Below are 12,654 nucleotides of genomic sequence, written 5' to 3'. Positions count from 1 at the left end.
ATCACATAAATTATACATTCATTAATATAATTACCATACATCACTATATTCATTTATAAGCATCATTTAAAGAGGTCAAAAATCTCAAAACATGACACTCTATTGGAATATTTTTTATTCGGATCCAACTGGCACACTCTCTACATTAGAGTTGAAAAATTTGGTCTATTGGGATTTTATTTTTCATTTAAGTCCAACTGAGCAATTTATTAAATTTAAAAACATTACAAGAAATAAAAATCGTTTGGGATCGTCAAAATCGTGTGATCCTATCGATCTTGAACGATCGCAAAGATCCTTGAAAGATCTTAATCGTTTTGAGCAGATGAGATCGTAAAATCGTAGGATCGTAGGATCCAGATCGGGATGAATCAGAGATAACCCATGTAGCAATTCTTTAACAATGAATCAGAGAGCAAAGCCTTTCTAAACAAAAAGCTTGATTTTTGGCCGAATGTCCAAAGACCATATCCAATTAACTGCAGGGAATAATTGCCATCTGGATCCTTTAATTGTTAATTGGATATGGTCTTTTTTTTGTGTCTTTCTTTTTTGTCGTTTCTCAAAAAAAAAAAAAAAACCATATCCAATTAACAATTAGTCCTAGAGACATTTTTATCCCTAGCCCCGTTAGCATTCGTTAGTCATTTTAATTTTTTTTTCTTTCTCAAAGGTAACAGGTCTCTGCTCTCTCTCTCTACCTCTTTCATTCTTCTCTCCCTCTAACCTCTCTGCTCTTTTTTTTTGCTAATCCTAAGTCCTAACCTCTCTGCTCTTCTTTTCCCTCAGGCCTCTCTCTCTCCAACCTGACCTAAACTCCTCTCTTTGTCTCACCCTTTTCATTTATCTCTTTCTTCTTTCTAGTAGTGGCAGTGGTGCATGGGTTTGGTGGTTTGGATTGGTTGTGGATTGTGGTTATGATGGTTGTTGGTTGCCGATGACGGGTTCTGGTTTGTTGTGGGTTCTTTGGTGGTGGTGGATTCCGATCTGTAGTGGGTTTGTTGTGGGTTTGAGTTTTTTTATTTGGGTTTTGTGGTCGATGGTTGTTAAAGGTGGTGGTGGTGGTGGGTCCGATTTGGGGTGGATTTGAAATGGAGGTGGTTATGGATTTCGATCTAGGGTGGATTTGCAATGAGGTGGTTGTGGGTTACAAGTGGTGATTGGAATTTTTGGGTTTGGGTTTTATTGATGTGGGTTTGGTTGGGTTTTGTTGCCAGTGGTGGTGATGGGTTCCAATATGGAATGGATTTGCAATGGGGGTGGTTTTGGGTTTTGATGTGGTGGTGAGTTTTCTATGTGTTGGAGAATTTGGATATTGTTGGGGTAGATTTGGCTTGGTTTTGATATGGGTAGTAAAATTTTGTTGTGGCTGATCTGAGAAGTGGTTGTGGCTGGGCCGAGGAGAGGGAGAGTGAGGGAGGAGTGAAGAGGGAAGAGTAACAGAGAGAGACAGAGAGAAGAGAGAAAAACTAATGGAGGCCAATGTTGTTTAGTGGTGTTTAGGGACTAAATAGTCTTTATGGACTAAATTGGTCAATTTTGGAATGTCTTAGACCTTAGTTGGTATTAACCCAAACCTCAGGGTATGTTAGTAGAATTTACACTAAAAAAAAACTAATGCAAAATTTATTCTCTAAGTTTCATTAGAATTTATTTTAGTCATTTAATTTTGTTTTTGTTCATTTCAGTTCTTTAAGTTTCAAGTTTATTTAATTAAGATTTCTCCCTCAACTTTTGTGAAATGTTACGATTAATTGTCCAAAATTTTAAATTTTTTCTTCAAAATTTTTAAATTAAAAAATTCAATTAATCATTGAAAAATATTTTCTAGAATTAAAAAAATTTAAAGGAATATTTTTTTGGAGAAAAATTAACGGAATTTAATGGAGAAACATAAATTGAATAAATTTAAAATTTAGAGGACTGAAATGAATTACAGTGAAATATAAAGTTTGAGTTTATATATATATATATATATATATATATATATATATATATATATATATATATATATATAGGGAAAAATTTAGCTACAAAATTGGTTGTAACCTTAATCTACGAACTCACTCAATAAAATAAATATTACTGCATGTTTTGAAAATCTAACCGTTAAATTGCATGTTCTTTACGCTCTTAATACATATGTCAAATTTTATATCAATCGGATATTATTTACTATATAATCTATAAACATATATTTTATGCATAATTTTAAATTACAAAAACTTGTAATTTAAAAATGTATTGATAATATAACTATTGATCTTTAATTTTCTTGAAATTTTGCAAATATGAAGGATATAAGAAGAAGATGTAATCCAATAGTGGATTTGTCAAAATTTACTTCCAATAAAAAGATATTGAGTGAGTTTGTAATATAAAATTACAACTGATTTTGTAACTAAATTTTGTCCATATATATATATATATATATTTTTGGGACTGTTTATCTATTGACAAAAAAAAAAAAATGGAAAAAAAAAAACGTAAACAATTATCATGCTGACATGGCATTGCTTATGCTAAACCACTTTCACCAACTGATGCAGACAATCCAACACACACTCTTTACTTTGACAGCTTGGCTTCTTAACATACTACATACTCCAAACGAAAATACAAGCAGACAGATCTCCATAACATACCAAACATCCACACTCCACAAGTGTGTAATCAAAGTCATCTCTGCCAAAGACCCATCAGATCTCCATTTTCAGCTGTAAGTGAAAACCCTAACCCAACTTCTCTCTTTTCCACTTAAAGTTCCAAACTTTATTTCATTCTTGCACTAGTTTCAAGATCTGATTGCTCACTGAATCAAAAAACTGAAAAGGGTATTTGGGTTTTTTTTTTTTTTCATTAAAGAGTGGAGAAAAAATTAAAACCCCATGAAAGACTCAAATCCAAGCACTGAGCCCATTGGGCAAAACCTAATAAAACTGATAAGCAATCTGTGTTTCTCAGTGTTTGTGTTCTTTGTACTTATAATTACAGTAATTGCCATCACTTACCAGCCTCCAGATCCATGGCTTGAGTCTGCTCCGGCTCTGACCAAGCTTTTCACTGAATCTGAGAATGCCACTTTCCAAAATGACAATTCTATCCTCAAAACTGGGGAAGATTTGACTTTTGGGAAGGCAGAGTCACCGGCTTCTGGGCCGGTGGGGGTCTCAATCACCGAGGCGGTGATTGCGAAAACTGAAGAGAGAATTGCCAATTTGACACTGAAATCTAATTCGGGTTGTGATGAATCACGGGTCTTGAACTGTTCTGATCCCCAGGTTTTGCTTGCGGTTGAGAAGTTCAATTTGAGGGTTTTTAAGTCCATTGTGTTTGTGGATTATCAGACTCCAGTTAATGGGTCAAAAGAGGAAGAGTGTGATGTGTCTTGGAGGTTTCGGAATAAAAAAGAGAAGTCTTGGAGGAAGTATAGGGATTTTAGGAGGTTTAGGCTTGGGGTTGGAGAGAATTGTACATATAAAGTGGTGCATGCGGGTGGGTGGCATTCGGGTATTAATGCCCGACGGTCTAGGAGTAGAATCAATAATGCCACGAAGGGCAGACCAAGCAGTCCTAAGATTGCCCCACCTGTCCAGGATGAGGAGATCAATGACACGATCCCAAGTTTGGGGTCAGAGATGAATTTTAGAAAAGGGAAGTACTTGTACTATTCGCGTGGAGGGGATTACTGTAAGGGAATGAATCATTACCTTTGGAGTTTCTTGTGTGGTTTAGGGGAGGCTATGTATTTGAATAGGACGTTTGTGATGGATTTGAATATGTGCTTGGCAGCAACTTATAATCCAAGTAATAAAGATGAGGAGGGAAAGGATTTTCGGTACTATTTTGATTTTGAGCATCTTAAGGAGGTGGCATCAATTGTGGAAGAGGATGTGTTTTTGAAAGGTTGGAAGAAATGGGATCGGAGCCATAAGAGGAAACTGCCTGTTAGGAAGGTTGTGAGCCATAAGATGACACCGATGCAACTCAAGAAAGATAAGAACACAGTAATATGGAGGCAGTTTGATGCTCCAGAGCCGGAGAATTATTGGTATAGAGTATGTGAAGGGCAGGCTGCAAACTACATCCAGAGGCCATGGCATGCTATTTGGAAATCAAAGAGATTGATGAACATTGTTTCAGAAATCAGTGGGAATCTGGACTGGGATTTTGATGCGGTTCATGTAGTTCGAGGGGAGAAGGCACAGAATAAAGAGCTTTGGCCTCATTTGAATTCTGATACATCCCCTGACGCAATCCTTGCGAAGCTTAAAGAGATTATTCAGCCTTGGAGGAATCTGTATGTAGCCACGAATGAACCATTTTACAATTATTTCGATAAATTGAGGTCTCAGTATAAGGTCCATTTGCTTGATGATTACAAGGAATTGTGGGGAAATAAAAGTGAGTGGTACAATGAGACGATGATTCTAAATAATGGAAGACCAGTTGAGTTTGATGGGTACATGAGAGTTGAGGTGGATACTGAGGTCCTTTATAGGGCAAAGACACGTGTGGAAACCTTCTACAATTTGACCAAAGATTGCAAGGATGGAATTAATACTTGCTGAACAGGTTGGATAATACCCTAATGCATTATTACTTGAATTGAATCATGCTCTTACTTCTTTGATTCAGTTTCAGAATGATACTTCTGAGTCAATTCAGGTTTCTTTGTATTTTAATGTTCTTTTATTGTATTGATGAACCTTCTCTATGACTAGCCCATATGTGTACCATAGATTCAACTTATTGAAATGTGCACTCTAATTTTTTTCAATACCAGCTGTTGAGTTTTTATCTTTTTATTCTTGTGTAAGTATTATCAGTTGTTATCTTCCACGAGTAAATGAATTCTTTTTCTTTGTGACTCTTCTGTTGCATTTAAAGATTCATATGTGAACATGCTGACCAGTTGGGAATTAAGGATGGACTGGTGGTGTAAATTGCTAATGTAAGAAAGAAAGATTTCCTGGGACCCTTGTAAATTGAATTGCATGACTCTTATTGCACTGGTCAGTGAAACAGAACTGTATTATCACTCAGGCCTGAAACAGCTGTTTGAATGCACTGCCATCTCCTTAATGTGGTGTTGCTATCTGAAGGTGATAGATGGCTACTTATATAGTTTCATAATAAGCCTTCCCAGTTGTAGCTTACCCATATAGGATGAAAAATTACTATTTAAAAAATATATAATAAATAGAAAAGGCAACCTGTGCAAATGCATTTTTCTTATTGCAATGAAAGTATTTGTTCCTCTTAGCATGCATATGTGGATTTCCTCCTTGATCAGAACTTGCAAGATAGAGGCATGTTTTGTTTGTCTTTATCTAATTAGAGGAACCATGATTTTGCTCTTTTGCTTTTTGAGGTGTCTATGTCTCTATCTCCATTTAAATATATGGAAGTGCCCAGTGGTTTTCTTCCCTGTTTTTGGCAAATGGTAGAAGAATAACTGTCTTACAACCTTCCACTGCATCCATAATTGCTCAAACCCAAAACTTGTCTTGCTTTGGTCACTGAAATTGAAACCTGAATCAGCTATGGAACTGCACTGCTACCTGTTTAACTGTTGCTTCCTGAGAATGTTGTGCTAATGGTCTTAATTTTGCGAAAGAGATGGGGAAAAAGGGAAAATCAGGGGAAGAGGAAACTGTACAAATGATATTTCCGCTAGCAAATGAAGCTTTTTATTTATAGCATGCACATGGGAATTTATCTCTTAGATGGAATGATACTCCAAGCTAAAGGTGCTTCTTTTTCCTGTGCAACTGGAAGTAGGGTAGTTTTTTCCCATTTGGCTTGTGGTTACAATTCATGTATTTGTGTCTATATTTCAATATATTTTGGTGTGTATCAAACATAATGTCCATGTTGGTCGATTCGTTTAAGATTTCTGTGTTTGAGGAATAGGTTTCTTAATTAATGAGCAACATGGGATTCAAATCCATGCATCAAAGCATAACATATTAACATCTTCCCCCTAATTTTAGTGGTGACTGTATGGGTTCCATTGCAGCAAGAGCCAATAGCATTTTACACTGATGTCAAGGGTGTGTATCCAACCTACTAAGGTGACAAAATTGACCCAACTCAACCCAACCCGATGCCTTGGGTTGGGTTGGAATTTTATTTTGAATCTCAAGTTAGGTTGGGTTTGGTTTTGGTTGATAATTTTTCAACCTTTTCGACCAAACCCAACCCACTATGTAGAAGTTTATTTTATTATTCTTATTCTTATTTTTATTTGTTTTGTTTGATTCATTTTGGTATTTTAAGAATTAGTTTTGATGAATTTGAAAATTAGGAATATAATTTTTACATTATTATGTGAATTGTAATAGTTTATTATAAAAAAAGTAACTAAATAATTAATGAAAGTTCAATTTTTTACGAGGTGTGAAACATGTAAACATAACCCACAAATCCAACCAAACCTAACTGTTGGTTTCTACACATGTAATCGATTGGATTGGATTGGGTTGGGAATTTTCTTAACCTGACAAGCTTAAGTTGGGTTGAAAAAATGCTCCATCTCGACCCAATCTGACTTGTGCATACTCTTGCTAATGAGTAGCCTGAAGCTAAATTATATCATGCACAACAGCACAAGCAGCAATGTTCCAAAATCCAATTGATTTGATCAACCTGTGATTGTCTGCTTATAATGGTTTGATTCTGCTGTGTCAATCCCACTGCTATATCAAAAACATTCACTCGGGAAAAAAAAAAAAAAAAAAAAACCACATATTCACCTGCAGTGGCATGTTGAAGCTATACTATATTTATTCCTTTTTCAGGAAAATATAAATATTCATTTTGTGAAGTCAGTCTATCAACGCACAAATCAAGAAAGGTTCTTTGTGAACAAGTAGCACCCCCTATCCATTTGGAATATCAATTCTCTCTTGTGAATCTTTGTCCGCTTGCACGCGCAATGCCAACAGCCTTTTAGAAATATGGTGTTGTTGTAAATAAGGCCCATTTCATTCTTGGATGGCAAACAAAAGTGAAGAGCTACAAACTTCCGTTCTGGTTTCCCTCTATGTTCCAACTTTGTTTTGGTGCTACTTGATCATGCACGGGTATATATTCCTGTAGAAACATGTCTGACTTCAAGAACCAATTGATACAAGAGAAATGCTTTGTGTTTATCATATATGATAAAATGCTACAAGTACAATCATGTTTTGCCTGCTCAATACCTTTGGTTGATTTTACAATGTAAGAAAAAAAAATCCAATTCGAAGTAATATATACTGTCATTGACCCTTTCATTTTGTCAAGAGAATGGTCTTGGAGCTTTAATAAATCTCAAGCTTTGAAGGTGACCTAGATTCTGCCATGGTCAGCCATACAGTACACCTAAGAATTGGCGAGCCTATATATAAATGCCTCACTATGAATTAACCTATTTCATTTAATCAATTCAAGATGAAGTTTTTATTTTTATTTTTTATGGTGTCTCATATTTGTGGTTTGAACCTCCTCTTCCTCTCCTCCACTATCTAACTATCTCAACCAAAAAATAAAAAAATAAAAAAATAAACTAAATGAAACTAAAAGTGGATGAAACTCGAAGGGGAGTCAACACCAAGTTGGAAATTCAAAGAATTTTTTAGAATTGAAAGGTTTTAATGTGAAATATGAATAAAAAAATTATATAGAGCATAAGTTTAGTAAAAGTGGAATCAAAGATAAAAGAGTTGTAAGCTTGTTGGTTAAAAATACCAAAAAGTAACTATTTTTGATGTTTTGGATTAACAAATCATAATGATGGGGAGATTGAAAAAAATGTGAATCATATCATAAGATTAAGATAGATAAAGTGGAGGAGTACATTAGAACTATTGTGTGATTGTAGAAAACTTATTAAGTTAAAACAAAATTTATAAGAAAAGTTATACTCTATGGTATTTAATATTGAGCTATTTAGAAGCAATATGTTCATAAAATAAGTGTAATTAAAATGAGAATGTTAAGAAAAATAAGTATAAATACCATGAAAGATATGATATGAAATGAAGAAATTTGTTTAAAAATTTGTAGCTCATGAGTAAAGGAATTTGTAACTCATGATATGAAAGAAATTTGTTCATAAAAATTTGTTTAAAAATGGGGGGAAGTCGCTTAAGATAGTCATGAGTAAAGGAGAATGACTAATGCGTTAATGACAAAAAGAATGATTTGATTTAAGTTGAGGGAACAGGAAGGGGGTAGAGGAAGACCCGAATTAATATTGATAAAGTAATAAAAAAAAATTGACAAATTCAGTAATGTGACAAAAAGTATGATATTAGATAGGGTAGAATAGAATGGCGAAAAAGAATACATGTGTTCGATTCCTATTAGATTGTTAAGTACTCATATTGATCCCAAAGTTATGGGATTAAGGTTTTTTTGTTGTTGTTGTTTTTGCATATAGCCTCCAATGGTATTTTCTTATTATTCCCTCAATATTTTCTTCTTTTTGTCATCTATTCCAGCACTGACGGAATATACTTATGCAATTTTATCAAAATACAAAATTTGTATTAGTTTTTATGTCATTAATCAATGTACAAGTATATTTGTACCTCCATCTTCTGTAGCAGCTCTCGAGAAGTTTGTGCAGATATGACAATATTCCTAGCAGGTGGATTAATAAATCCTTCTTCCACTCCTTTGTCAAACAATCCCAGCAAGCAATCATAATATCCATCAATATTCAAGAGACCTACCTGTTTTAGCAACCAAATATGAAAATTCAAATTTGTTTGTCAAACTTGTAAGTTTGTAACATGTGGCTAAAAAGGGTCCAAAAAAAAAAGGGTCACAACTCAGGGTAAATAACCATTAAAGTCAAGGTTCCTTTTTTCTTTTTCCTTGAACTGTTATTGTTTTTTTACTGAAATAGCATTCTCACCGACTTTTCCTTGATGTGTACATCAATTTTTTTTTCTTATTTAAAATTTTGATACATACATTGCATGAAGGTGATTGCTGTGACAATGAAGACACCATTAACTCTTAATTTTGGCTCTAAAGATACTATAAAACCATATTGTCAAAGAAAGATTAGGTTAAGTGTGGACCTAAAAATGGGTGTTAAGTCTACTTCATTGCAATTGTTGTCACAATTGGATAGCTGTCAAGTTTGGGGGCCAGATCTAGCTATTAACCACATACTGCTATACACTTATTGCCCAAGTTGGTTTGACTGATTAAGAAATTAAAAGTTTTTTTAATTATAAAATTGGGATTCGGAGAGGCATTAGAAACTATCAATGGTTTCCAAAATCAAAATGTCAACTCCCATGGATTTCTTTTCTTTTTTAAGAAAATAAAATAAAATTATATATGGCTTCTTCTCTACTTAATGAGTCAAGCACTCTTGAGTTATGAGGCATTTACTTGGCAAAGTTTGGAGCTAATATAAGATTGAACCCCAATGCCCAACACCCTGCCCTCAAGCAAAATTTAACTTTAATTTTTTGTTTATGTTCACAGCCAACTTATGTAAAAATCTTAAAAGTTTCACTATTGTTTTATTATTATAAAAGTAAAACTATACTTTTCCAAGATCCCAAATTACTTTTTAAACAAAATAAGCTAACAAAAACAAGCTAATTCAAATGGACTCAAAAGTATCTAAGAAAAAACTTTTTTTTGGGTCAAACAATTAAAATGAATTTTGGGTGTTTTAAGTATAAATTGCTAAATCTTCTGATGAAAGGAATATTAAACAGGATTGAAATGTTCAAAAAGCATTTATTATTTGAGAAATTGTATTTCTGATACCATTTTCTCCTACTTTAATCAAGGAATACTTTCATAATTATAAATGGATGTTCAAATATTATGGGGTTGTGCAAAAAATAAAAAGGGAACATTTCTTAATCTTTTCTTAGTTGAGCTAAAACCATGTTACTGGGATCAATAGGTTATAACTTGAACTAGGAGTAGCAAAATATCAAGTTGGATAGGGTGAGTGATCAACTTACTTAAACATGTTTAGTGATATATCACAAAGAATAATGATAAACATAATTTGTTTTGGCTGAGTCAATGAACCCAAAACCTTTGGAATGTAACTCTTCTCAAAATCAAGGATAGAAGTTGTGTTACTATTTAAGAAAAAAAAAAGGGAGATGACAAGGGAGAGAAGGTGAAAATAAATATTAAACAAAAAAGAAAAAGAAAAATTGGCATGATTGATCTTGGTCAAAACCGAATTACATTTAAGCAAGAGAAATAATAAGGAAAAGGACTACAACCAGCGATGTCAAGTACTAAACATTGATATTTTTTAAACCAACTAACCATAATATTTTTCTCGAAATCTGCATGTAGTTCTATTAAATGAATCTCTAACTTCAAGTTGCATCCTAACAAACACCAAAATAATACTCTCAATGTGAACCACACTTTCGTTTTCTTAAATGAATAAATCAAATCTAGATATATCAAAACTTCCACTGCAAATATTCCAAATCATAAAACTACAAGCAATGTGACTTGAGTGTAATTAATTACTTATACTTCAGAAGAAAATTAATTTAAAATATATAAGTTGGATGGGCAGCAGGGAAGATTCCTTTGGCCATTATAACATCAATATTACCCTTTCTTGGACTCTGAGGGAAATAAATAGTTTAATGCATGCTATCGCTATTAGCGTAGGTCATTACAACTAATTAAGAAAACTAATCATTCATCAAGTTCTCTAGCTAGCTAGGGTTGCTTAGTGCTTTGCTGCATTCCTTTGAAGCAGTGTACAGACTTTTTGATTTTTTTTCCCAAATTGATTTGAATTACATGACAATTTTTAAATGACCAAAACCACAAATATATATATATATATATATATATATAATATTTAAATAGCTTATTAAGTAATTTAAACAAGTCAAATGTTTTTGAAATAAATTATTAACTTAAAAAACATGTGGATGATCACTTTAATTGCGATGTATTGGATGATGAAAAATATGACTCAGCTGCTGGAAGCCAAGTTTAGAAATTGTCAATAAATTAAATTGAGGAAACTTTTGGAACTCTAAATGTACAAAAAATTAGTGTTTTCTAGATAGTATAATGCTTGGGGAAGCACTATTAATTTGCAACTTGTCCTTTCAGGTAAAATAAAAAACATGCATAGGCAATTTAACTTACTGGTTTGTCATGGATGCCAAGCTGGGACCAGGCTATTATCTCAAGCAACTCTTCCATAGTACCATAACCTCCTTCACATTTATATATAGGAAAGAAAAAAAAAATCAAAAGGTTGCATCAATATTATCTTAAAAAAATGAAATCCTCAGTATATATGTATAAAATACTAACCAAAAATAAATTTTTATATTATAGTACAAAATATTTCTTCTTTTCTAAATAACATATATTTGCATACCAGGAAGAGCAACAAAAGCATCAGCTCGACGAGCCATTTCAGCCTTTCTTTCGTGCATATCTGATACAATCAACACTTCTCCCACTGCATGGCCAGATATCTGAGAGCAAGTCATAATTAGTAATCACATCCACACGAGAGAGATTGAGAGAGATGTTCGTGTTCATGTACCTCAAGTGGAACAAGTGCATTTGGGATAACTCTAACCAAAAAGGAAAGAAAGAAAAGTTAGAACAAAAACAAGATGTGCATGAATACATGAATTGGACCAAATTTCTTGGTCTATGTAAATGGATGTATATGCACTAGAAAGAGGCTTTCATATACTTCATCAAAGAAATATTACTGTAAAAGTTTAATACTCATTTGCTTCCCCCATTGAATTCCTTACCCTAGAACATGACATCCACCATTAAAAACTGTTTGAGAAACCAACCCCATCAGCCCAACACTCCCTCCTCCATACACCAAATCCATCTTCTTCTCCACCTGCAAATAAACCCTCAAATGAATCTTTGAAACCCCACCTATGTGGTGTTGGTGTGTGTATATAAGAGAGAGAGAGAGAGAGAGAGAGAGAGAGAGAGAGAGAGAGTACATACCAATTCTCTTCCAAGATCAAGAGCTGCATCACCAAATATCTTTCTATTTCCTGAATTACTTCCACAAAAGACACAGACCCTTTTGAACTTACCCATCTTAATTTCTCTCTTCACTCCAAAGTCCTAAAAACTACAGAAAACATATATTCACTATACAATACAATTAAGTCCTCTACACATCTCTACACATTGATATATCACATATACATAAATATGACAATATTATTTTAATATTAAAACAATCCAATGCTAGGTGTAGGACGTGCGTGACACGTGAGACATGTTGTTCATGGCCCATATATATGTATGAAAGTTTTTTTTGAGTCAAAGTCTATTCTCTCTTTCTTTTCCACCTTTTGTTTTCTATATCAGATTTGTTTTAATTTGGTGGGTGCACCAATAATATACACTATTCATCACCTCTTTGTGATTCAGGGGGCAGGTTCATCTTTCCTTGGATTTTCAAAATCCAATTAGGTGTCTGTGTTTGGTGGCTAGTTGATTAGTTTTGTATCACATAAAAGGTCACTTCTTCCACGCAGCTTTTTTTTTGGGTGCTGCTCATGTTGTCCCTAGGCACTCCCATTGAAGTGGAAGAACAATAATATGTATATTCTCTTAATTTTATTGGTAAACCGTGGGATGTTTTCATCTAAT

General features: G+C 33.6%; 2 protein-coding genes across 2 annotated transcripts; one reads left to right on the top strand and one right to left on the bottom strand.

The window, feature by feature from the left end:
- The first annotated feature begins 2,569 nt into the window (after positions 1-2,569).
- On the top strand, positions 2,570-4,780 carry LOC142607330 (uncharacterized). The gene has a single exon (XM_075778779.1). It carries the CDS (start codon positions 2,889-2,891, stop codon positions 4,569-4,571), a length of 1,683 nt encoding a protein of 560 aa, XP_075634894.1. The 5' UTR covers positions 2,570-2,888; the 3' UTR covers positions 4,572-4,780.
- Positions 4,781-6,764: 1,984 nt separating this feature from the next.
- On the bottom strand, positions 6,765-12,262 carry LOC142607332 (putative cytokinin riboside 5'-monophosphate phosphoribohydrolase LOGL1). The gene is made up of 7 exons (XM_075778781.1): positions 11,998-12,262; positions 11,787-11,884; positions 11,567-11,597; positions 11,396-11,495; positions 11,158-11,228; positions 8,580-8,723; positions 6,765-7,098 (listed from the first exon to the last, which is right to left on the bottom strand). Exons 1-7 carry the CDS (start codon positions 12,091-12,093, stop codon positions 7,021-7,023), a joined length of 618 nt encoding a protein of 205 aa, XP_075634896.1. The 5' UTR covers positions 12,094-12,262; the 3' UTR covers positions 6,765-7,020.
- Between the last annotated feature and the right edge of the window lie 392 nt (positions 12,263-12,654).

Source organism: Castanea sativa, chromosome 8, assembly GCF_040712315.1.
Source record: "Castanea sativa cultivar Marrone di Chiusa Pesio chromosome 8, ASM4071231v1".
NCBI lineage: Eukaryota > Viridiplantae > Streptophyta > Magnoliopsida > Fagales > Fagaceae > Castanea > Castanea sativa.
The sequence above is the reverse complement of the archived record's forward strand: the minus strand, read 5'-3'. Positions and strand labels throughout refer to the sequence as shown.